Here is a 26658-nt window from a genome sequence, read left to right as displayed (position 1 = left end):
ATATGTAGAACTGTATATTTCTGTGTCTCTATATCTGACAGTTACACTCATTTTTGCAGCTACTCTTACTCTGGTTTTGTAATTGGTTGTATTTGCAAAGTGATAGGAGGAAAGGGAAACTGGTGAACTGAGAGCTTTATTTTCTGCCAGGGTTAAAAAGAGGTTGCCAGGAAGCAGCCTGGTTGGAGATCACTCCTACCAGCTGCTAAGATGGTAATGGGAAACTTGGCAGGTGCTAAAGGTTTTAAAAACAACCATCCTACAGCAGAACAAAATCCAGTCATACATAGTGTTGCCACCTGCTACTTTGTCTGTCTGCTTCAGGTGCAATTGGCTGGCTGGGTTTGATGGTCAGTTGGTGAGTGGTGTGTGTTTGTGTGAAAGCTACCCTCCCACTACACCACCAAATGAGCTGGTTGCCCCTGCACTGGCTGAAGCACCATGCCAATCCTGTGATGTTAACTGAGGTGTAGGAACTGTGCTTCAGTGTCACAAGTACTTCTTCCATTTTATTTAAACCAAACACTTGGCTTTGCTTTTGGGTAACCTACATGAAGGCATCTCTCAGGTAGGTTTTAAGGATCCCAGTATGTTTTTGGTGTTTTGTTTTTTTTTTTTTGAAAATCGGATGTTCCATGGGTCAAGCTAATGCTTTCTCTTTCAGTACAAGAAATAGTATGGTATGAACTTGGAATGTCTAAGTTGTTGAACACTGAATATGGAGTCACATGCTGAGAAAGCCCAGGACAATGCCTGCATGTCCTTGGATTCTTCTTTCTGATGGCTAGGACACTCCCAGAGGGACTTGAAGCTCCCAAGACCCCACCTCACACATACTTCCTTAGGCATTCATAGGTGAAACTACTGCAGAAATAACAGGACCATTGCTATTGACTGCATACAGACACACAAAGGCAGAACTGGAGAGCTGATCACTGGTTGTTTTGACTACCACAAGCTCTACCCTAAAGCTCTGATACAGACCCTTGCAGAGCTGGCCTGTGTCAGGAAAGAAACAAGAAATTGTTCTGCGTTCCGGAGCAATTTGGAGTTAACATCAAATGGATCTCAAGACCTGGGAATGCCTCTGTATGAGGGGCATTATAGGAGAAGATTGAAGGTAGGGTGCGTGAAAAGAGTCCCTGCCTCTAAAAAAGCACCTAGCATAGAGTTAGGGAGAAAATAATGTGTTCTGAGGTGCTCTGAAGTAGCACTTAGTAATATAATAAGAAGCTGTGGTAATGAATAACTTGTGGTGGGATGTAAGACTGAGATTCCAGATGACAGAATTGCAGAATGTTAGGGGTTGGAAGTTTCTTCTGGAGATCATCTAGTCCATGCTGCCTGCCAGAGCAGGTTGACCTACAGCAGGTTGTGCAGGATGGCATCCAAGCAGGTTTTGAAAGTCAACAGAGATGGAAGGTTCACCACCTCTCTGGGCAGCCTGTTCCACTGCTCTGCCACCCTCAAAGTAAGGAAGTTCCTCCTCATGTTTTGATGGAACTTCCTATGTTGAAGTATATGCCCATTATCTCCTGTCCTATCACTGGGCATCACTGAAAAAGGACTGTCCCCATCCTCTTCACACCTACCCTTTAAGTATCTATTAGTGCTGATACAGTCCTCCCTCAGTCTTCTCCAGCCTAAAAAGACCAAAATCCCTCAGCCCTTCCTTATAAGATAGATGGCCTAGTCTCCTAATCATTGTAGCCCCTTGCTGTATACACTATCCAGCAGTTCCCTGTTCTTGAACTGCAACAAATACAGTTCTTGACTGTTTCCCAACCTAGATGCCTAACACGTTGTCTTTAGTGCAGCTTTCTGATAAACTAGAGGAGTTTATAAATGGTTATGAAAGTGGAACAACAGGAATATCTGCTATATTCAGAAAGGAAAGGTATGATAGAATGGTTTTGGTTGGAAGTGACCTTAAAGATCATCAGAGAGGTAGGATCATCTCTGTCATCTTAGTATATTTATTTCAAGGCCAGGTTGGATGGGGCCTTGAGCAACCTGGTCTTTCCACAACACAGTGGAATGTGTCCCTGCCCACACAGGGGGTTTGGAACTAGATGATTTCTAAGGTCCCTTCCAACCCAAACCATTCTATGATTCTGTGATTCTGTAATGTAGCACTCAGGGACACTAGTAGTTTGGGTAAGGGATGTTAGAGACCACTGGCAGTGTGTATGCATCTCCTATTAGCAGTTTCCAAGCTGCAGGAGTGAGCAGCTGTAGTGACAAACACGTTAGACAAAGTATCTTTGCTAGAGGACAGCTTAGATTGCAGCACAGCTGCTAGGCTGTGTTTAGTTAGGCTGTTTAGATAGGAGTTGGTTTTCTTTCATGTTCTCAGAGTTTAAGTTCAGCACTTCAGGAGAATGCCCTTTATAATCAATTTTCCCAATTACATGGGATGGGAGGAGTGGTAAACAACATAATTGCTCTAGTTTCTTGCCTTTTCTCAATAAATGAGACTTGGCTAGTGCTTGAAGTCTTCTTTCTCGATGTCTTTTCCTTATGAAATATCTATCCAGCAGCTGTTTTCCCACGAATACCATTCCCAGTTATCTTTCTGAGTTACCACTGTTTATTTTTTTTCTGCAGCTGTATTTTTTTGAGTTAAAAGATATGGGTGGAATTCTTTAGGGCTAAGCCTTATTATAACTCAGCATTTACATGGTGCCAAGTTGTAAGATAGCGGGTTCCCTCACCCCTTAAGAAAGGAGGGAGCTCTGAAATGAACACTTAAATAAAACAAAACAAAAAAGGTTTATCACTAGTGCCCTGTATGCCACCTCCATTGTGAAGTACAGAAGTCTGAAATATACTTGACTGTACTTCTCTGGGGAGTCTCTTATAAGTCTCAAAACAGTTCAGCATCTTTGGGAGAATCTTTAAGAGTCTATCAAGGTATGTGTCTTGCTTCTAATAATGTTTGGGAGTGTGGTGTGCAAGGCAGGGTGCTGAAAGGCACACTGCAATTTCTCCTTCCATTGCCACCACCTCACTAATGAACATTTATTGGATGTACTGTTTGGAATTTGCAAACATATTCGTGGTTCATCAAAATGCAGAGGAAGCCTTTTGTGGCTCATCTAAAGGAGAAGCACACAAGCCCTTGGTGAGACCCCATCCCCTTTCAGTTGGCTTCCTCTTGTGCAAGTTAATTGAATTATTGGCTCTGCCCTGCTCCTTATCAGACTGCAGCTGCCTGGCCTGTGGGGCTTCCCATGGTACATTCCCATGGCACTGTCACGCTGAAATGTGCAAGCTGCCTGATCACTGCCATTGAGTGTACTGCATTTGTTTCCAAGTAAGATGCTGAGTTTCTGTAGACAAATCACCTGCTATATAGATATCAGATGACTGATTTAGCAGCTGGCATGTCTCAAGTGCCTTCATTTTGTCAGCTGTACAAGTTCGGCTTCTGTCAAGGCAAGTTATGCTCCCACTGAAAACTTCATTGTACTCTTGAAGGTTTTTTCCCTTATTTTTAAATGTAGTAATTTTATTTCAGAGATAGAGTACACATTCTTGTGCTTTAAAGGAATAAAAATGCTGTATAATGAAGCAGGAAATATTTTCCAAACTTTGGTTAGACAAACAGCTTTCAAGGTGCTGAGCTGGCAAATGGGAGAAGGACAAGGCTAGACATTGGCATGCACTATAACAAAAGATGCATTTGTTCCATCCAGTCTGCTTTTATACACAAAAACCCTTGACTTCATGCCTTAGCCATGTTACTTAATTTTTTAGTCTTTTCTTTCTTGGTGGAAAGTCTTCTACAGCAGTCTTAATTTTATTCAGTTATTGGCCACTTTCAGGAGCTATTTCTGAATTGAGGGTAGGTGAATGTAGCAGTTACTCTAAAGCTATTCCACTCCTCCCTTCCCCAAGAGGGAGGTTGGAGATAAGATGGCAGTCACTCTTTGCTAAACTAAAAATCTGGGAAAGCCAGCTCAGCTAACTCTGTAATGGCCTGCTATCCACAGCATGGATGCCTTCCATAATCCTGCAGTCTCTGCATCAGTGGTGCTCTCTAAGGCTCAGTCTCACACTCTCATGAATGGATTTTTATACATCTTCAGGTATGCCAGAACTTGAAGCTTTGCAGTCTTGGGCTTCTCCGCATAGCTGTTTGGTTTTTTTTTCTTAATTTTGTTTTTAATTACTGCTTTGTTGAATTGTGTGTCATTTCCACTAAAAAGTTTTTTCACTAAGGTCCAAGTAATGTAATCTCTTAACTGATTTAAAAACCTAGAACTACAGGAACTTGGCTGGAGGGATACAGAATGACTAATTTAAGAGGGAGCAGAAAATATTTTTTTTTGTATTTCAGCTGTGGTCAAGTCACTGTTTTGCTGTTCTCACTTCATTCTCTAGGAATCACCCTGACATCCATGGGGGTTAAGGAATTAACCTGATTTCTAGCAAAATCTGTAAGATACAGGACAGAGGGTATTTTCAAACATTCATCTTTACTGGAGGTTTATAGAAGTCTCAGCATTTTAGTCTTTTTTGCTATCATTAATCTTTAAGTATTGAATAGGGGAGCAAGAAGCCTTTCACTGCTACTGGCCTATTGTCAGCTCCTGGGCTTAAGCACAGGCCATGCAGGCTTCCTAAGTGGCTACTTTCTTTTGTGTCTTCATACTACCTATTAGGTGTTGTGCAATTACTTCCCCTGAGGGCATCTTACTAACATAGCTAAGAGGGACTATTGCATGTACCATTCTCTTTGGAGTAACGGGTTAGGGGATTGTTTATTTATTTCCTCTACATGCTGTAGGCTTGCAGACATCCTGGCCCTGGTCCCAGCTATTACTCATTTCCCTAGAGAGAAGGAGTATGTTAGGCCAGAAAGATGATAGCCTGAATAATGTTGGATCCCCCTTGCCGGTGAAACACACTGAATCTTGCAGCTGACTGTCCTTTATTAACCCAGAACTTGTCTTGAGAAGTCCTGGTGAGGTCAGTAGCCTGGAAGGCCACTAAGCTGCTGACTGTAAACAGGTCAGGAAGGGAGATTGGGATCATAGATTGAGGAGTAGAGCAGTACAAGCAGAGGCTTGTTTTAACTCTTAACACTATTTCAAGACTGAAATTGCTGTTGCATCTACTGCTTTTCCCATCCAGCCTAACTGATGCAGTTTGAAAAAGATTAAAAAGCCTTTGCAACATGGCATGCATATACTTCATACTCTCTGGTTCTGCCTGTGTGACCTACTCACCTGTTCAGATGACTGAAGGAGAATGAAAGCTCTTCCATGTCCATAGTGTTGCAAGTACATGGCATCTATACATAATCTGGTGCCGTCACTCAAGGCTGTGCCTTTGACTTCTCAGCTAGCTCAGAGGGAAAGTTTAAATTTGAAAGAAAGACAGTACAGACATCTTGTTTTCTCTGTACAAGCTGAGTGCAGTACAGAGGGAGTTTTATTGTCTAAGTGTCAAAGGAAGCAGGAAGAAGTTTCAACATGAGGGCTGTGGGAAACGCAGTTAAGAACTAAACCTAAATACAAGTTCTGTGCTGGCTACATAAGAACACAGAACTACACTTATTAATAACAAAAAGACACACATGATTTTGTTCTTAAAGAAAGAAACTTTCAATTTCATATTTCTGAGCTGTACCAGTGATAAAGGTGTAAATGGTTGTGGAGCACCCTATCAGTGCTAAGTAGAATACTGATGTGCATGGATGGGGACCATTCTGGTCCCATTAGCACCATCTCAACCCTGACCTGGAGGGAAACTCTGCTCTGCAGAGATTAGAGGGGATTCAGTAGCCTTCTGGGCCCAAGTTGAGTTGCTCTTGAGCAGACAGGGCCAGGGTACCACTGGAGAGTGGCCGTGATACAAGTAAACACCTGCTCAGAAAACAGACAAAAATATTAAATTCCCTAAGCAGTTCAGCTTGGCTCTAGAGGGACAATCTCCAGCTTGCTCCAGCAGAGCAAACACCAAGCCAGAATAGCACTTGCTTTATTAGTTTAAGTTATAAATCCATAATGCAGGTCTTGATGTTCAAAGGACAATAGTGCAAGACCACTGGAATATGTGGTGTTATTTCAGCCAGACTGGCACACACAGTATGTGTGGGACACAGGACACTTCCTGCTTAGATCTAGTGCCACTCACACTTAGATCAGGGCCACTCAAAATACTTCACTTAGAAGGAGCAAGTGGCTAAAGCAACCACCTGAAGTGATTAGCCAGAGCCACTGGAGCAAGGTCAAGCTCATCTAATCCAGACTCTTGCCCTTTGGCAACAGGAGAATTTTTCTACTCATGATGTTTTCTTAAACTGCAGTTTTAAGGACAGTCATGTTTCAGTTTATACACATGCCAGCCTACATTAAGGGGCAGGCACCTGATTAAGGCTTTCACCTGAAATACTTAAAAAAAAAAAAAAAAAAAGAAACTTCATATTAAGCAATACAGCTACTGCATGAACAGGAACTATGTTTCAACCACAGTTCTGGAATAATTTAATCTGCTAGATCAAACCATACTATGTACTGACCCATACAGCTGAACACAGTTAAAATAATCAACTGAAAAAAGCAGTCCACTCCCAGATAAAACACTTGCTAACATACCTTAAGTTCCTAAAAACTCATTTAGTTTATCATATTGGAGTTAAAAAAAAAAAAGCTAGTGTGTCACAGACTGATGGACATCCAACCCTGTCTGTTTAGTACAATTTTATATCAGAGTGACACTGTAGCAGAAAGTTTTGCTCAGTAATGCATTCATCCATTAAAAATATGCAGGTGATCAGTTATCAAGAGACTTTACATAAAAATATTAAGAACTCCTATTATTTGAAGGTTTGCATTACATTTAAAATAGTTTTGGTAGTAGTAGGTCAGCATTTATTAAAATCTTTTGAAGCTCACCTAGACTTCATATACCACAAAGGCAGTGTCTTATCTTTTCCTACTGTATGGAGGCAGCTTCCTTCCATAAGAGTTCAGAAGGACTTCAGTAGACCAGACATCAGATGATCCCCACTGATCAGTGCAGTTTACACCTCAGAGTTACCTGAATGATCATACTAATATTTAATATTAAATAATTAATAGGTCTCCTCAAGATGCATCTTTTTTGTTCTACAAGCACTGAGAAGTATAAGTTACAGTCTAACTCCTTAACTCCTTCTCTCTAGCTCTGAAGACTGCAAAAATGATAAGAAGACTACTGGATGTTTTTTTTTCCTTATGTTAAAGGCAGACAGACCAGAAGCCAGAGCAGGGGGATGAGGGTGGAAAGAAATGGAAGTGCAAAAGTTCACCTTCATTGTGCCCTCAGTTTTCTTAGTGGCGTAAAACTGGATTGCACTAATCCTCTCTGTCACCAGGGGGATGCTGTTTGTCAGCAAGGAAGCTAAGCTTTGTGTCAAAGTGATTCATCTTGCTACAAAGATGGGGGAGCAAGAATGGGAGAATTGTTTGGTCCTTTTCTAATTTCTTGCACCATCTGCTAGACTGGAAATACAGAAACAGTAAGGGACAGGAATTCTATCACACAGGAAAAAATAGAAGTCTTTAAATAGTAACCCAAGCAGAGGGCTCATATCTGTGCTCCTGTGTCCGTCTTGAGAAGCTGTCAAAATCAGATACATAAGAATTAAATGCCTCCTAACATACATAATTTTGCAACTAAATATTCAAAGAGGATATTCTTGTCCAGCTACAGTTGAGGGTTAAGAGACCTTGAACTCTACCTGTCATTCATTCCTTAAACATCAACTTCCTTTGGTTTTCTGAGCTATTGGCTCCAGTTACATCCTGCAGGAAACTACTTAATTACCAGGTCAAACAAAGCATTTTGTTTTAAGTCATTCTCCCTGGTGATCTAACACTGCTAAACATCTCTTTTGCCCAGCTCTCAAGAAGCATTAGCTTGCAGCTGGCCCCTCACTTGCCCCATCTGTTTTGAAATCTTCTCAACACATTTCCCCTCCTTTCTACCTCAAAAACCTTAAGTCTGTCTAAGTATTGAATGTGCTCTGTATGAAGATACTAATTTTGCTTAAGACCTTTCCAGTTACTCTGAATTAACTAACCAACTAACCATAATGTTTGCATAGCAAACTTTATACAAAGGCAGTTTGTGGCTTCGGAGTGACCCATATTATTTACATGTAACTGGTATCTTTACAGCTAACATAAGTGTTAGGACCCAGATACTAAATATGTTAATTTACAGCCCCACAAAATTGATCAGAGAACACATTCAAATGGGTGCTTGGTTTGCTACTGCTAATTTCAAATGGTTGTACGCAGCTGGAGTGCACAGGAGGGGACGGGTGTTGCACTGCACTGTGAGAACTGGCATCCCCTTGTGGATCAATCTTATCTTGGATCAGAAGCAAGTTCTGCCACCTCCCTATGGATTGTCCTCCTGGTCATACAGCATAGCAGAAAAGTACAGACTACAAAGAGCATGGAAGGACAGACTGCAGCGATATGGATATAGTGTCTTGCAAGTTACATCACAGTTTGGGACGTACAATTAGGAACCTATGAGGCCTGAGTTAAATCATTTGTGGGTGGTGCTTCAAGGATTAATACTGCTTTAGTGCTACAGAAGAGCTTATTTGTTTTGAGGTTAAGAACCCATTCTCTGCCACAAAAATAGCACTGCTTATATGAGGGTGTTGCACATCAATACTGCAAAAAAAAAAACCTGGTAGAGATAAGTTCCACCATGTTTCTAACAAGTTTGCAGGAAATAATAAGCCCAGTTGTAAGTAAGTATGTAGTATTTCAGAAAGTTTAGCTCCTTTTCAGTGCTTGGTAAAACAAGTCTCAGTTTCTCTCAAGGATACTCCCGCTCCCAAGCCCAGTTTTCACATCCCCTAGATCCATACATCCAGATCACTTCAAGGCCATGCTGCTCTGACTTGCCACCACATTGCTTCCAGGCTCTAGGCCTCAAAGAGAGGTCTGACAACACTCAAGACTTCTGACAAGCATTACACTGCTTATGTGTAGTAAAGCACTCCCCTGAAAAAAAAAAGTGTAGCCACAGTGAAAGCTGTAACTGGATCGAAAAGCCCAGCCCAGCCCTTTGGGGAAGGCTCACATAAGGGGTGCTGTTACATACAGCAGCTATCTAAGAGCCAGAACACAGGCATCGGTCTGGGACAGGGAACCACTTTCAGGAGGCTTCAGGCTGAGATGTCAGAAAACAGCTGTAATCACCTCAAGCAGGGCTTCCCATCAAAATGTGTCTGTAACTCTTAGCACTAACACTACAGTGAGGAAGGAGCATGACCCTTGTGGAAAGTCAAAATGTTTAGGAAAACCTGATCACACAATTAAATCCTTCTTTTAACTATTTACTTTTAAAAATCAAACCTCAGTGACCGAAGTGCTTTCTGCAAGCTTTCACAGCATCAGTCACTAGAAGTTAATTGAGAGGAGGCTGATGAAGAGAGACCTCAAAGGCTTCCCAGGAGCCCCAGTCTGGTCTGGCCTTGCCTCCAGTGTTTGGAGGACTGAGGTCTCCATGCCTGTTTTCACTGTTATCATCAGTACGTCCTGACCCACTCAACTATAAAAGGGCTCACAGCAACAGCTCATCAGCATCCGCACAGGATCCTCATCCCACTATGCCCTCAGAGACAACAGAATGCTTTGAAATAGCAGGACTAAACACACAAGGTGGTTTCTTCACATGAGAGACCCTTGTATGATAAATAAATCAGACTGAGCAAATTCAGCCCTGTCTCTTACAAGGGCAATGATAAAGTGTTCATCTTGACAAAACCAGGAGGGTTTGCACAAAATGTGAGGGCCATCCCCTTTCAGCATCACTTCTTGCTCAGACTTGCAGGCCTTGCATGGGTTGAAGACTTCTGTGCAGACAGGGAAGTACTGTCGACAAGATGCTTCATTTACTTGCTATCAACACAGAAAAACTGATAGTGAGTTTGCTGACCCAACTCACTTCATGTTCCTCCTCCAGCAAGCTCCCATCAGCATACAGATAATTTTTTTTTTTTTTTTAAATACTTGTTTCAGTGAATTAAGATGGACACCTCTCCCAAACAGGCAGGTGAATCCCCTGGGACCCATGGGATCCATGTCTGGGATTGGCCCACTAGGTAGTACCTGGGAAGATCAGCACTCTGTTCTGCTCCCGCTCCCCTGTTCCCTTTGTCAGAATACACTGCAGGCGGATCCAGGTCACAGCTGTGGCCAGCAAGAAGTCTGTGGAGCCGGGCACACAAGGCACAGCTCTCTTCACACCCGGATCTGATACCCATTGAGGTCTGGCATTGTTTTGGAATCGGCAGGCTTCTTCTCACCAGATGGTCTGTGAACAAAGAGAGTAAGAAGCATTCAGAAACATTTTTTTTTTTTTGGTCAGGAGGTGCTGTACATAGATATGACAGCACAAGAAAAGCGTTAGCCTGCATTACTGAGGGCAGGATTATTCTGCAACCTCCAGTACTTTCCAAATGTTTTCCACAGAAGAGAATACAGGCCATGTACATCAGGAATTCCATTCTGGTACCCCAGATCAGTTTCAGGAAAGCAGTCTCAGTGGCAGCAGTGTAATTTTTGGAATCTTTTTGGGGCACAGGTCTGTGAGACACCAGAGCTGAGACCTCTGCATAAGGTTAAGTATCAGCTACCAAGATCCCTGTGTATTTGAGCTGCCTTCCTACTCCCTGCCAGAGCAAAAAACTCCCAAACATGCCAGCTGCCCTTCCATTCCCTGAGCAATGCTAATCTCACAAAAGCACAGATTATGGAAGAATGCTACCACAAGTCACAGAAGTAAAGAACTCCAGTAAGACACAAAAAGGATCCAAAACCAGACAGCAAAGTGGAGCCTGTGAGTAAAACTAAGATGTTATAGATAGGTCTCTTGCTCAGCAGCCCCACTCACCGTCGGTCCCCACGGCTGTTGCGCCGATGGGGGCTGGCCTGACCTCTCTGTGGGGAAGAGACATCTTTCTTTCTGTCCTTGGTGGGAGATGATGGCCCAGTTCCTTTGCCAATCTGCCAGAAAAATTAAAGTAAGAGCAATGTGAGCAGAAAATCAATACAAATAGTTACCAGAAAACACAAAGCCTAGCAACGATTAATTTTATGTAAAGAAAAGACAAAAAGAAAAGGCAAGTGCATCAAAAAGGCAAAAGCCAGAAAAAAACAGCTGCAGTGACAGCTATGGCTTAAAGGACTGCTTACAGTCCAGGCTAATCACGAGTGCAGTACTGCACAAGTGTCCATTAGGGGGCCAGCCTGTATACAAAGGAGCACCCAGCTGCCAGTTCACCCTCTACTCCACCAGCAGCTAGCTCCTGTCACTTCCATTTCCCCAGCACACCACCAAGGCAGGCAAGAGAGCGGCTGCAGCAGCAGTCTCTGTTTCCATCCTTGCTGCTTACCTTCAGCCTCATATCACGGGCATGTCTCTCAAGCTCTTTGCGAAAATCTTCCCGCGTTAGCTTGTCTAGATCCAGGATGGAGTGCTTCCACTCGATCTGCTCCACACTGTGTGGGTCATGGGACACACAGTGGCCCAGCTTCACCTTTTTGAGAGTGTGCCAGCAGCGGCGATACGCCTCCTCGAAGTCAAAGATGAGTTCGCTGAGTGTGCGGAAGACGGGTGCTTTGTACATCAGCTCCTCACGTCGGCTGATGCCCAGTGCCCCATAGCGGCCTCCAAAGTTCACCCCCAGCACAATGTGTCGGAAGTAGTTCCCTGAGAAGTGGGTTTTGAAGCTGATGGGGAAACGGTCCAGCGTGGTTATGTTGTTGGTGAGGTAACTGACAGTAGCCACTGTTGAGGAAACAACCACTGATACCATTTTCTTGAAAAGATCCTTCCTGCTCCAAACCCTCCCAGCTTGCTCAGTGGACTCGCCACTGACTCGGGCATCACACAGACAGGATTTGTTCTCCAAATCAAAAGTCTGGCTCATTGCAAGCTGCCCTACGTTCAGATGGGTAGTGGGGAAACCAGACCTGACCTCTCAAACAAGCCAAGCAACAAAGGAAAGTCAATTTTTAGTGAGTTGTGATGCAGAAGTTGCAGTTTTAACACCTCAAGTGTACTGTATTCCATAGTTTCCAAACTGATAAAACTGTAACATTTTTCCTTAGTTTGATTTAATCTGCTGTACTACCTAGTAATTCACACAGAAGGCAGGGAACCTTCAGGATTAAATACTCAGACTATAGTTCTGAACCATTCACTTGCTATCTCTGCCCCTCCAGATGGCTTTGCCAACATGCATCAAGAACCGCTATCCCAAGTGGCCTAGAGTAAGCCTGGAAGATAACTCGGAAAGATACAGATGACACATGTGAAGAACAAGTATTGCCTGAGCTGGCAGGTAGTGTTAGACATAATAGCATAGTGACATACACCATAATTAGAAGCTGGGGATGATCCCTAACTTATTTTAATGTAAAACACATGCAGGCAATGTTGCAGTAAAAGTAACAATGTTATACACAAAGGTCTTTCTCACCCAAATTTAGCTAATATTTTGCCCCTCTTGTGGTGTTTCTTAGTTCCTTTCTTTATCTTTCACTCAGTTGTAGAACTGTCCACCCTTCTTGGGGAAGGAGGAGCAGCTCTAAAGAACTACTACTGACATTTCAGAGAACTGTTTGGATTTGGATCTTTTTGGTGGGGTTTTTTGTGAGAACTGGGGAGGGAGAATAGAGGGATGTGGGGTTTGGTGACAGTATTATCAGCAGCCTCAAAGCACTGTAAGAGAGCAGAGGAGAAAACACAAGGATGGGCAGACATGCATAATTCCAAGAGGAAAGGATACATTCCCAGGATCACAGCTTCCAGGCATTTTATTGGCAGGGCCTCTTTGGTCATTTCTTTGGCCAGGTCCATCAGCCTGCAGAGTGCAACAAGGGAAAGACAAGGACTGTTAAGAGGGCTCGTGCTATGCAATCACAGCCAGTTCAGCCCTTTTAGACTATATATGCAAGGGAAGTTTCAAGGAGAGAAGGTAGCCCACTGAGGACAGGGAACAAAAGAAAATACCTTCTGTATGAAGATATTAAATCCAAACCAGGTCTCTACCACATGCAGTCACTGCTTACAAGGAACTCCTTTCAATGAGTTACAGCAAAGCTGCCTACTAGGCCAACCTCTGTTTTCAGGAAGACCACAGCAATTGGTTCAGTGTGTTCTGGGTGGACACGGATGTGACCACAAGCAGAAGCTTCAGACAACCAACAGCCAGCAATGTTTGCCTCACAAAGCTTGAGGATAGTAAAACCTTCATCTCTGGCAACAACTACTTTCTGTTCAACAAATACTGTGGAGGAGACATTACACTGGTTGCAACACAAGACATTTGGGGGCACATAAGTCTATGGACTACACCAATAGTAAGATGCCAGTCTTGGGGGATACACAAAAGAGTCAACTGACTGGCTTGTCTCCAGAAATTTACAGGACACAGTTCTTCCCAAAATCTGCAATCAGGAGAATACTTCTCCTTCAAAGAATGAGACATTAAAAGCTTAGTAAGCCTAGATTCTGCAAAGGCACTTCTAGGAGCTATGGAGTTAGATCTGTAAATTTACTTGCCTTTCACAAAGCTTGTTTAAGACAAGCTCTAATTCCAGAATGCATCAGATGTTCATATTTTTATATTTGAATTAGAAGCAGGCAGAGTCTGCACATCTTTGAAACATATTTATGTTATTTTACTGGATTTACTGATTCATGACAACATACTCTTGTCCTTGAGAAAGTCCAGACACAGCTCTGCCTAGCCATGCTCCAGGCAAAAGACACTAACATCTCCTAGAGTAGGATGGAGCTGCAGTACTGAAAGCCCTGAGTGCTGTCTAGACCTTGGCCAGGGGACAGAAGAAAAAGCTTTGAGTATAACATGGCCCCAGCATCTTAAAGCAAGACATAAATACTGTAAGGGCTGCCAGCACTTACCCAGTCAGAGGTCTGCTCTTCTTAATCTCAAAGAATTGTGTCCCAGTGTGATTGTACCTGCAGGCAAGAAGTTAAGGGCTTGGCAGCTTGGAAAGCAGAGTTTGAAGAAAAGCTGTGTGAAGAATTTTTGTGTTACTTACTCCTCCCTCAGCAAACTCACAATCCCATAAATACAACAGCAATGCAAGAAAATGTCCACCTTCCCCTCTTGCATTTCTCCGATTTGCAGTCCCTCCTTACATCCATTGTATTTCCTTCTTGTCAGTTCTTCTCTTTCTCCCCATCTTCCTCAAGTTTCTACTCCATTTCCCAAAGGTTCATGCTGACAGCACGTGGTCTGCTCAGCTTTCCATCTACTAGGGCAGAATGAAGTTTGGTAGATCTCTGCCTGCTCTGGGCTGCACAGAATGCATGGAGCTTTAAGCATTCATGGTGCCTGATTCTAAGACTGACTGGGACCCAATCCAGAGCACAACCATCCTAGATGTGTAACAGTGCTGCCTTACCTTGTTTTAGGGCTGAAGGCAGAGCTAGCTCTGTATCTCACCTGTGAGATAAGACTGTTGCTTGCCAGGCACATTCCTGCTGTCCAGCACAACAGGGATGGAGAAATCTCATTTCTGGGACACAGTCATACAGGCAGCTCTGTATATAAAGGGACAGGATACCACAGCTGCACAAAAGCAGGGTGGTTGACTGTCCTTTAGACAGCTACAGAGTGCTCAAGCAGGAGGATCTGAGAGGCAGTTTTCTCACCACTACAGCTCACCCATGCCTTAACAGTGAAGTGATAAGAGTTTGCAGTCCATCAGACACCTGGCTGTCAGGATCTGATATATGTGTTTCTAAAGAAAGTTAAAGCCACTGACCTGGAAGGGTGGGTAGTGAGGAAAGGCCCATGACAACATGCCCATTTGTTACACAGAGCGAACAGGATCAGAAGGTAACTTGGGCAGAAAACAAGCAGGGCAGCAAGAGAAACTATTGTTCCAAGTCCAGCTTCCTATTTTCAGGGACCGAGTTTCAGTTCCCCTCCATCTACAACAGAAGGAGTTTTTCTGTTCTTCACGAGGAAAGTCCATCCCCTTGCTCCCTCTTCCTGGGTTATCACACGCATGACTGAGGTAAAAACAGTAAAGGATACTGAAGCTCCCTGATGTAGCGCTGTACAGCTTCCAGGCGCTCAGGGATGGGGGTGGATGGCTGGAACACAGGCACACTTGGTATGGGAATCTGAAATGAGGAGCAGAATGTAAATCACTGCTTCCAAACCTCTCTAGCTTCTTACTGAAATCAGTGACACATAGCTACACAGAGCATATTCCTTTGAAACCAGCCCCTTTTTGCTGCCTGAAGTGACCGCACCAGGAATGTTCCTCTATTCCCACAATAATTGGGAAGGGATTCAGAACAACGCATCACCACAGAGCTTCAAGAGAAACTGTGTGAAATGATTCTGCACTTATGTTACATTGAAAGAATTAGATAAAATTAACTGACAAGGCAAGTGGAGAGAGAGACAGAGAGAGAGAGAGAGAATGACTTCTAAAAGTTCACTGTTTGGACTGCTGTCCCATTCTGAGGTCTCATCCTCATGGGTCCAGTCAGATGTTCCTGACCATTTGCTCCACAGAGGAACCTTGTCACCAGCTAAGAAGATATGTCTAAGGTAAGAGAAGGGTCCTGTCCACAGGACGAAGATAAAAGGGAAGACATAAATTTGGTGTGACTGACAGGTTTGGAGAAACAGCCTGTCATTTTCCCTCTGAATAATAGCTCATGCCTTGCACATAGTCCTCTGATACCAGACTGCAGCTTTTCACAGTATTTGGGTTTTAGTATTTCAGTTCCTTCTTGGACTTCCTCAGAGCTGGGCTATCCCCAGCTAAGAAAAAGTGAGTTAGAGCCAGATCTTCCCTTGGGCTTTCCAGTCTGCTGTGCACAGCTGCCTCTGCTTGTCACAGTTTTGTAGCCAGCAGTGCTGCTTAGCCACTCATCATGCTCCATGTGTATTTCTGTGGCCACTAATTCCTGTCCCTTTGCCCTGGGCTGGCAAAAGCCTTTGCCCCTGGGCTGGTGAATGAAGTCAGGCACCTGAACCAGCTAAAAGCCAGGCCAGCAAGCATGGGTAGCTTTCAGTCAGATCAGTTCAGTGTCTTGGTTTGCCACATGGTCACACTCTGCTTGTACCTGCACAGAGGTACAGAGGCTGCTTAACCATGATAGATGGGCTGGTTGTTGCTATCCCTGGAAACCATAATCTTTAAGTGTTTTACTGTTTTTCAGTCTATCTTCAAACACCATCAGCAAATAAACACTGAGCTGATCCAGTCTTTCAGTCTTGATCCATTATCAATCCTAAGTTTCAATTTTTTTTTTTTTTTGAAAGCTAAATAGCAGTATTTGGCTACTGATACCTGTTTTCCTAGCACTCTTGGAGGTGCCAGCTGTCATCTCCAGTGCCTCATTTCCGTAACCTGCTTGGAGCAAGCCAAGGCTGGCTGACTTGCAGGTGGTGGCACAGAAATGGCAGGAGCAGATGTGAAAGGGGGTTTATTAAGCCACAGCAGGAGCAGGGAAGGCTCCAGAGAGCAGCACGGAGATGGAGCCATCTCTGGAACAGCAAGAGCTGAGTCAGTTTGGATGCTGTGAGCTGACACACTGATCACAGGAAATAACTTCCAGGCAGAAACAATAAAAGAGGTAACAACCAGGACAGGCTGACTGTTTCATTTCTTCATCATGGAGACTTAGGTGCTTTTTGAGCAAAGACAAATGGATTAAGGGAATGCTGACAACACAGACTGATGATTCTGGGTAGTTACTCCTCCCCTTATTAGTACAGATCCCCTTTTCCTCAAAGGGCTGTGCATCACTGCAACCAGGTAATGGCAACCAATTCAGCAGGGGACTAGTTAATGCAGAACAGCCTCCTGCACCTCAAGTAATTAAACTTATGAAAGTACAGAGTGCTCTGTCTCTCAGATCTGGGCCTGCAGCCCAGACTGGGCTACAGTTTCTTTTGCATCAGGTCTATAGCATTTTAATAGAGCAATGGAAGCATGAGGAGAAGAACAAGGCCTCCATCCCTCAATACCACACTGACAGGATGGGAGATCCTAACGCTTTGTTCTTACCCAGCATCATCCACTGCACATCTCAGAATGGCTATAAATATTCAACAGTTTTCATAATCCTCCAAAAAGCAGAGAGGAATTTATTTGTGACAGAAAACAGAGAAAATCAGATGTATTTTGCTTTCCCTTTAGTTATTCTGAAAGCTGGTCAGAGAACTAGGAAGAGCCCAAATTTCCCAGAGCATATAACTGCCATGCTCAGCAGACTAACTGAATGTGTCCTTGGTCCCTCATCACTTGTGTGTAGGGGTTGCATCACCCTCACTCCTAGATTCCTATATCCTGGCAGGCTGGCTATATGCATGGGAGTGTGACTCCACTTTTAGAAAGTTGAGTTCCTGAGAACAACAGAGATTTTAATGCATTAAGTGGGCCATGCTGTATATGAGACAAGACAGAAGGGAGTAAGGCACAAAGCTCCATCCTGAGCTATATCACAGAGGTGCCTTTTTGGCCAGCCTGGTTTAGCAAGTTTCTTTTATGGTGCTTGCCTGTACCGAAGCACCTGCCTAATCTTTCTTTTGCAAGTGATACGGGAGCAGTAACAGTTGCAGATGTTGGCCTGATAAACCAGATTTTTCCCCTCTGTCTATATATGAATCTGTGAGATGCATCTCTTCTTGTCTTTGCCTTCATAACCACCTTATTTAAAATCCATCATTTCTTAATGAGGTAAGCACACATCACTTTCTATTTCCAGCATGCACCCATTTGATGTTCCCATCAGCTCCAAGCAAAGCAATATCCCTTCCTCTTGCTAGAAAGGAAATAGCCTACAGGAGAGTGGCACTCTTGAGCCAAGCATGCATGAGCAATCAACTATGTTGTGCCACCATCACATGGCTCACTCAATGCCCAGCCACCCCAGACCTACTGGAAGGAAATGAAGATTAGAGGAGATCTCTGAGCTCTCACATCCCAGTGAAAGACAGCCCCTCAAGCTGATCTATTAACATATTTATGAAGTCTGGTCACAGCCTCCTGTAGTCATCATTTTATGGTATTAGGTTTATGGACAACCTTTTTGAGTTATTTCTCCCAACAACTGACACTGGCTGCCATTCAAGGCCAAAATTTTGGAGTAGGCAAATCACTGTCCAATTCTCAACACCTAAAAAGGCCCATTCACCTCCCAGCACATGGAGAGTACCTGGCTTTTCAAATGAGTTAGCTCTGTGGAGTACACTGATTGCCGTAATTCTCATCTGTTGGATCAGCTATTCAAAGAAACTTGATGGTATGGAGACAGGTGGTGATACAAGCAGTCCTCAACAACACAAACATAACCCTAGAGGTGAAAAGGAGCTAGGAAAAATCAAATCAGCCCCTTTGGTCAGGAAATTAGGTAGTGTGTGTTCTGATTGTTCTGAAAAATATTTTCAGCTTTCATTCGGGCTCAGGAGAAAGAGAAGAAGGAAGTCAGAAAAGGAAGGAAAAACCTAGTGGGATTAGAATAGGGATGGTAATCAGGATTCAAAATCTGTTCTGGTTGCTGCCACAGATGCCTTTAAGTTTTCACTGCACAAAGGATGTTATATCACATGCTTCTTCAGAGTTCCTCATGAAAAACAGTATGGATTGCTTGCGCACCATGAAATACCATATTCTTGCATCTTCAAATTACCTTGACAAGTAAGGAAGTCCTTGCTAAAAAAGCCTGAGCAGAAAAATTTACTTCTTGAATCTGAACTTCCATTAGCATGATGGGAATACTCTCATAACCCATCAAGGGAGCGACATACCAAATGCTTGCTGTGCCTTTTGTTCACAGGATGCCAGTGAAAGGGGAATAGTTTTTTAGGCTGAGGTGCAACACAGATGGCAACAATCACAAGAATTTGCGTCAAATGTTTCAGTATAGTACCAGCACACAAGGTTAAATGAAATGATCACTTCATTTGAGAAATGAGGTTCCTCATTTCTCATCCACTTCTCTGCAGCAAGGCCAGGAATGTGCTTGACAATCACATCTGACCCTACACCAGAACAAGTTCTGTGACTGTTAGCTAACTCCTCTTAAAAACTCTTTGGCATCAAGAGTCTCTCTTCTGACAGACACCATTCTGTACAAGAACGCTTTTTGGTGTGGAAGACTGTACCCAAATCTAGTTTGTCCTGGTTCAAAGACTCACTTCTGCCTCTCGCTTACCCTCCCATCTCAAATATTTGGATTCTTGTACATTTAAGTCTCATCTTTTCATCAGCCTTTCTCTATGGAATTTCATCTCACTTCCAGGAGACTCGCACACTGGCCATCTGAAGTCTCTTTTCCAGCAAGGCCTCAGAAAAAAAGGGTGCTGTTGGGCAAGGCAGAGTTCTGCAGACACCCTCCCACACTCCTAGACAGAACCTTGCTTTGCTTCCTGCGAGAGTACCCTCAGAGATCACTCCTTATCCCGAGGGATCGCTCCCTAGCTGGGCTGCTCGGCCCCCAAGAAGGCAGGGGAGCGCGATGCCACGGTTGCCCCTCTTTCCTACGTACACGCCGCAGGGCACAGGCCGGCCCGGGCGCTCCCGCCGGGATCCCGCACCGCACCAGCCCCGGGGGGTGCCTGTGGGGTCTCACCTTGGGCAGGTCGGCGGCGCCCCGGATCCTCTGCGCCACTCGCTCCCCCTCGGGGTGGATCCTGGCCACATGCCGCCACATCCGCTCCCAGGTGGGCTCGTCCACGGGCAGCCCGCCGCGGTTGACGAAGAAGGGGACGCCGCCGTCGCGGAGATCCTCCTCGCCTTCCTCCTCTTGCTGCTCCTCGTCCCGCGGCGCCGCCGCAGCTGCCTCGCCGGACAGGGGGAGCCTGGCGGCGGCCGCGGCCCCGCTGCCCCCCGGCATCGGCATCACCGCCGCCCGCGCTCAGCGCCCGCCGCCCGCCGCCGGGCCGCCGGGGGCCGTGCCCCGCATGGCCGGCTCACCGGGCACTGGGCGTCACCGCCCCCTCCTCGCTCCCGGCGTTATCAAGGCGAAGGGGTTTCGGGGAAGAGGGGAGAGAAAGCCAGGCGGGGCGGCGCCGGGTGCCGCATCAGGCCGCCGCGGCGGGGGAGGCGCCGGCGGCCCAGCCGCCCGCGGCAATGACGGCGGGCACCGCGCGGGGCGGTCCTGCCGCCGGGGCGCCCCCAGCGCGCCGCCTCCCGAGCGCTGCACGGGGCAGTGGGGCGGGCGGGAGCAGCCGCCTCCCCGCCTGATGCTGCATGCGGGGTAACAAAGCCCCCGCGCGGGGCGGTGCCGCGCTGGGCAGGGCTGGGGATGGGCTGGGCGCCGCTCCCCTCCGCTCCGCCCCGGGCGGAGGGCGCAGGGTCTCGCAGGGTCTCGCAAGTCTCGGGGGGCGTTAGGTACTCTCTGCCGTGCCTACCGCCGGCGGGGCCTGGGGAGGACGAGGGCAACGCTGCGCAAGGGCGATAAGGCCGGGACGCGGCTGCGGCGGGGAGATAATGGGGGCGGTGCGGGAGGGCGGGAGCGGGGCGCCGAGGGGAGGCTGGGGCTGGCCTGGGGCCGGGCCAGGGCGCGGCCGTTTAACGGTCGCTGTGAAGGGCAGCGCGAGACTACGCGCGGGGCCTTCAGTGCGGTGTCCTCTCGGGATTCAGACGGTGAGGCGTGAAGGAGGAGGGGGAGCAGGACCGGGGAGGTGGCCCCGCTGGGCGGTAAAAGCCCGCTGGAAAGGGGGGCAGCTTTCCGTGCTTCAGGAGCAGAAGAGCTGTGATAACTTGCCCGGTAGAACGCAGTGAGTGGCAGAGAAGATAACTGGGATGCGTCTGTGCTTATCTGGTAGCACAAAGCGATCAGGAGGGGTGTACTTTCCCCAGGTGGGAACCCCATTGCTAATCTTAGGGAGTGCCCCATGTAGTGTCTCTCTCAGGGAAGGAGCCTAACAGGCCTCTTCTGCCTGAAAAGAGGTGAAGTGTACCATTGTGTGAGGTCTGGAGGTGTAGTGTGAGTGAAAGACCGAGTGCTTTTGCCTGGCTTCGTTGCCTGGTTCTGTATTTCAGCCCCCATGTAGTACCGCGAAGTGCACAGCTGTGATGGGCGGTTCTCCACACAACGCAGGAGATGGGGAATCTTGTTCTCCAGTGTGTTCCTGGCACAATAGTTGCGTTCTCATCTGGACGCAAATCTGGGTTGTATCTTGCTGAGCACAGGACTGCTGACTGCTTTCATGCCACCCAATAATATTAATACATTTTGAAAGCTCTATTAGAAAAAAGTGTTCTGTTACTTAAGCACAGAGTAAAAGAAATGCATACAAAGTAACAGGTCAGTTGTTGGGGAACCTTGTGAAGGGCATCCCAGAATGCTTGTATTTAGCACTCCAAACAAAGGGCCGTTGTTCAGCATCCGTGTGGGGAATGAGGGAAATACATCCTGGGTCTGGTTGCCATGGGATTTGATGCATCCTGAGAACTGGAGTCTGTCAAAGGATTTCAGAGAGAAATGCCACCTCTCCTGTAATGGCTTATGGGAAATAATTTCTAAAGGCAAAATACTTGAATGCAACATCTCTGAGCTGAACTGAACATTGCCCAAATTGCTGAAAAGTTGATTTCCTTTCAGGGAAATTAAGTTAAATGTGTATACCTGCTTCTTCCTTCCGCCTTCAGCATTGCTTCATGCAATCTACATTGACTTCTGTAATACTTAAACATATACTTCTTCACCAAATAAGGATTTTCTTTTGAGTGCTGATTTGTCACCTCAGTATTTTTTTTAGTCTATTTGCCTTTTACCTGTCAGCAAGGGGAGATTGGTAGAAGTTGACTCCTTGTATCCAAAGAGGCAGCAAAGCCTGTGACAGGAATCACTCTACAATTCCTGAGTGGACTCACTTTGTAAGAATAGTTCATACACTCCCATGTCCTCAGCAACTTCTTCCCCAGTGATCCCCAGTTCCTCTACAGTTACAGGACTGAAGTGTACCAGTCATGGGATGGTGGTGCACAGGCATATTGGGGGTCATCATCTGCATATGTGGTTAAGTGGCAGGTATATTATTAAGCACAGCTGTGCACAGGAACAAGGATGCTGGTTTATTCTGAGCTCCAGCACTTATTCACAGCTGTTAATTCATATTGCCTTCTATGCCTCAGCTTTTCTGTCTATAAGAGGGAAATGCTAATAATCCTGACATGCAGCCAGAGATTTTTGTAAAGATTAGTTGGCACATTTGGCATGTTAAGAATTATTCTTTCCTAAAATTGAAATTAATGAGTTATAGTAGAAGTGAAATACAATCCTTGTATTTTAATGCCTTAAATTATATTCTCAAATCTCGGTTGGAGGAAATGTGGCTGATAATCATCAGCAGGCCTCAAAATAAGGCTTGTCAGGGGATTTTTCCTTTAACTTATATTAGTTAATTATTAGGCAGTGTCCCTCCCTTCTGGCCATCACTTTAAATAATTTGACAGCAGCAGGGGATCAGTATTTTAAGGTAATAACATGGGACTATGCTTTGTTCAGCTGGGAAAGAATAGAGCACAGCCATGCTGAGTAATTCAGTACCTGCAGTGAGGACCGAACACTATTGAGGTGACAGAGAGACTTTACTTCCTTTTCTGCACAGCTGGTGTTTCCTTGTCCACAAATGTTAACTGTGGCACAGGCTATGTAATGCACATGAAACACTGCCTCTAGTTTCTGGCAGAAGATTATTGTGGCTGGGATGATGAATGACCAGAATACAATTCCGTTTTTGTTTAATGACAATATAAATCTTTCATTTACCTATGCTCTGTAGAGGAAAACTCTGCAGATGCTTTTTGTCAATCATACCTGAGAATGACTTAAATGAGGGAAGTTTTGTTAAGATGGAGTCATTTAGATTTTGCTGTTAGTGACAGAATTAATAACATTGATAGAGGACTAAAATCAACTCAGAACTTCTTTGAACGAAGGAATTATTTAGTAAGATAAAAAACACTTGATAAAATTAGTGAGCACTTGGAAAATAAATTCTCTCCTCTGCTCTTCTGGGTGAATTTGAAGATTTGTCTTTATTGGAGAGGACACAAAAATTGTTTCTGTAAACATGAGTAGTGAGTGATAGTGTTAACTTTCTGCTTTGTAATGAACTCTTAAAATCCCTTGCGGCCCCTTTCTCCTGTGCCTCAAAATCAGTGGACTAACATATTGACCACTCAAGTTGGGAAGATTTTTAGCAGTTTTGAGGACTCTGTTTATAGTGAAGTAAGCTCAACTTGCTTCCATGAATGACCCTGGCTCATACAAACAGTCTCTTAGATTCCAGTTACTGCACTTAAATGAGAGAAATAATGTATATGAAGGTGGAACATCAGAGCAGGGCGGCTTGATGGAATTTTTCTTTGTATTGTCTTTTTTATACATATATGTGAGCTATCTTTTTTAAATGTTTGGATTTTTGTGGTTTTGGTTTTGTTTTTTTCTTAAAGCTGCTTTCAGCTATATATAGAGGGTTAAAACTCATGTTTTAAGTGGTTTTTTTGTTCGTATGGCAGTTCTTTTGTCCATGTTTTGTTTTCTCCAACTCAGAACTGTGCTGCCTTTAGCCTGTTGATTCAAATGTCTTTATGTGCCGTGAAATTCTCTGCTGTGCAGAAAAACCCTGATGAGATCAGTGAAGTGTACTGCTGAGCAGTATGCATGCACTGCAGTAGATCTTTACCCAGAGCAGGAATTCTACCTTTGCCCCTAACTCTGCTCTTTCCTTGATTTTAATCAGAACTATCTCTTAAGACATGAGCAAAGCTTTAGTCTGGCTGGGAGATTGATAGGTGTAGCAGTGCTACAATAGCTCTATACTATGGGTAGCTAGGAATGACTTCACTAGGGACTGATATGGTGACTCCACAGAGTTTCCTATTCAGGGGCAGTCAGACTGATTACTTTTCCTGTGATCTAAGAGAGAAGAGACTTGGATCCAATCAGGTTACCAAATGTCAGCAAATATTTATGAAACTTCTGCATTTATCTTCCTTTATCATTGGCCATTGTGGCATGGCATTCTCCAGCCTGTCTGTCACATGGCCGTGCATCATCCAAGAGTTGGAGTTGGAGTTTCACACACTGGGACTTAAGAAGACTGAAAGGTTAGGACTTGCTAGAATGAGGACTTACTGGTGATTGGAACTTTACAGTTGGATGGGCTCAGTTAAAACCTGAAGTTACACTAGTAAAAAATGTAGAACATAAAATCAGGTACATATATGCTCTACTTAAAGTTCATTATCTTCTCCAGTGAGCTTTTGGATAAAGGCAGAAGGTTCTTTATTAAAATATCTTAATTTATTTTCTGTTTATCTGCTATTTTTTCAGAAGTGGAGAGGAAATAGGCTCCTATCCCATAAAAACTTTTTCCTGTTCTACGCTGGTACAAAACAGACACCTCTGAAAGATTTAACTGGAACCAGAAAAATGAATACCCCAGCATGCAGATTATTTATTTAAGTTTTTGGAATAACTGCTTTAGGATCTCAACATGCTTAGTGAAACAGAAGCTTAAACATCCGTTTCTTGCATCCAGAGAGGTGTGCTGACTTTGGGCTATAATGTGAGTATTTCTTACATGGGTCAGAGTGAGCATTCAATTATACATACAAAAGACATTGTTCCTAAACTAGCCAGGTCAGGAACTTACGTGGAGCCTTAGGTTCAATTCCCTGTGCAGAGTCCTGTTGTGCATGTGATTTGAACTTAAATTCTGTCTTATCATTGATGGTAAATACATTCTGGAACTGTCACCTTGCCCTTTTGGTTTGCTCAGAAGATCCTTCTTGAACCTAATAACTTTCCTTAGGAGAAATTTATTTTTATTTGAGAAATTTCAATAAACTGGTACTTCCCAAGAGCAAAAGTATTTCCTCAAAAATTTAAAATTATTTTCTCACTCTAATTAGTCCTGAATATTTTTCCCATTTGCAGCTTGGTTCTTAGTGTTTCTAGTTTTAACTTTGTATTTTTGTGGTAATAGATTTTTTTTCCCCCCAATAGCCTGTTATAAAGTTAGTGCAGTGAAGTAACCTTTAAGTGCTTCATGGGTTTTAGAGATCTGTGGTCCATTCCCTCCTTTCTGGTATTCAGTTCTGTCTGTGCTTCCTCAGTTCTCTTGTTGGTATGCCTGTAGCATCCTTGCAAAATGTGAAAGTGCTACTCTTCCCATTCCGGAAGATGGAGGAATGAAAGAGAGAATATAATAATGTGCTTTCACTCTAGGTGAAAAGACACCTGAGCAGGGTGTGTGATCACTGACCTCGAGCAGTACCTGCCCAGTGGCATGAGCCAGGTAGCTGGTTTAGAACTGCCTCCATGATTTCTGGATGTACCAGCATTGAGTCAGGTTCATGCTGGTATAGTAGTGCTGTGCCACGTCTGGCTCCTCACTTGGGAATCCACAGCTCAGAGGTCTGCATTGTTCCCTGTTGTGCGGTGTAAACTTGTCCTGGATGACTTGCCCAAGGTCATACAGGAAGACACTGGCAGAGCAGGGATTTAATGTGAGTTTTCTCCTAAGCAACAAGCCAACATTTGGTTTTTTTCCTAGGCTACATAAATTGTAACTGAATAAAAATTATGTGCATCTGGAAAGGCATCTTAAATATTTTATGGAAAGTGGGTTAATTCCTAGAACAAGATGGATTTTGGGGAACGGAGAGAATTGGTGGAATGTGATCAGATATGCTAAGCATACACTTAGTTTGTCACTGTTGGAAATGTAAATAAAATTTTCATGGATCAGACTTCCATCTTGCTTTTCTTTATTGGAGTAGGAATGCATTGGTCTGCCTTATTATGTCATAGATTGAAAGGAATATCTGAGCTTTGAGGAATATATGAGAAGAATATTAATAAAATATTTCATCTAAAAGATTGGATTTATCTCTTTCAAGAAACAGTACATTCTTTTTGTCAGTGTTAATCTCCTGGTTCTTGATTCCCCCCTCCCTGTGTTACTAATTCATAGTCCAGTTGTGCCCAACTTACTAATTGACAACAATGTGAAAGTGGTGTTATTTTGAAAATAATGTTGGTTTTTGTGTGCTCTCTGTGGTGTGGAAGCATTTTCTTGTTTGCCTCATGCTTTAGTTCGCAGTGTTCTGTCTCATATTTGAAAATATACAAAATGTGAGGAAAGTGGAGTGTTAGTGAGTGCAGCTGAAGGGCATTCCTGATGCCAAAATCCCTCCTTTTGCCTTTGCAGTAAGCTCAACATTAAACGGAGACAGTAGCAGAAAAACTCCAAATACATTTTTTGAAATCCAATTCCATTAAAATTTCACATGAGAGGGGAACAATTCTCTGACTGAGAAGTGGAAAAGCTTGTGGAGAGAAAAACTTTTTGAAAAGTGCTGTAAGAGTTGGCAGCATTTCATTCTCCAAATTGAGCTTCTGCAAACTATTGAGTTAAACATTGCATAAGAAAAGGACCAGAGAGGCTGCACTAGTTTCCTGGAGTCATAGAATGGTTTGGGTTGGATGGTTTCCTAGTTGTCAGTTTGTTGTGTTTCAAGTGTTAGTGCATTTCCTGTTTGTTAAAAATATTGAATTTAAGAACTAAATTTTAACCAGGTTGATACAGAACAGAATTAACTGCTCAAACTGGATTCT

At 44.2% G+C, this 26658-nt stretch overlaps 1 protein-coding gene across 1 annotated transcript; it reads right to left on the bottom strand.

Moving 5' to 3' along the window:
- Window positions 1-5398: 5398 nt before the first annotated feature.
- On the bottom strand, window positions 5399-20179 carry VASH1 (vasohibin 1). Its single transcript, XM_030451570.1, has 7 exons — window positions 19654-20179; window positions 15095-15183; window positions 13951-14007; window positions 12812-12886; window positions 11414-11795; window positions 10912-11024; window positions 5399-10332 (listed from the first exon to the last, which is right to left on the bottom strand). The coding sequence occupies exons 1-7, from the start codon at window positions 19921-19923 to the stop codon at window positions 10260-10262; spliced, it is 1059 nt and encodes a 352-aa protein (XP_030307430.1). The 5' UTR covers window positions 19924-20179; the 3' UTR covers window positions 5399-10259.
- Between the last annotated feature and the right edge of the window lie 6479 nt (window positions 20180-26658).

The sequence above is a fragment of the Calypte anna genome, chromosome 5A, assembly GCF_003957555.1.
Source record: "Calypte anna isolate BGI_N300 chromosome 5A, bCalAnn1_v1.p, whole genome shotgun sequence".
Lineage (NCBI taxonomy): Eukaryota > Metazoa > Chordata > Aves > Apodiformes > Trochilidae > Calypte > Calypte anna.
The sequence above is the reverse complement of the archived record's forward strand: the minus strand, read 5'-3'. Positions and strand labels throughout refer to the sequence as shown.

What these genes read in the sequence shown, in the direction of transcription:
- VASH1 (XM_030451570.1), bottom strand. Translation starts at nt 19,923, where the DNA reads ATGCCGATGCCGGGGGGCAGCGGGGCCGCGGCCGCCGCCAGGCTCCCC. An exon ending in AAGAGCAGACCTCTGACTGG is followed by an intron (nt 12,887 to 13,950) that starts GTAAGTGCTGGC and finishes TGCACTCTGCAG; the next exon opens with GCTGATGGACCTGGCCAAAG. An exon ending in AACAGCCGTGGGGACCGACG is followed by an intron (nt 10,333 to 10,911) that starts GTGAGTGGGGCT and finishes CTTTGTTCACAG; the next exon opens with ACCATCTGGTGAGAAGAAGC.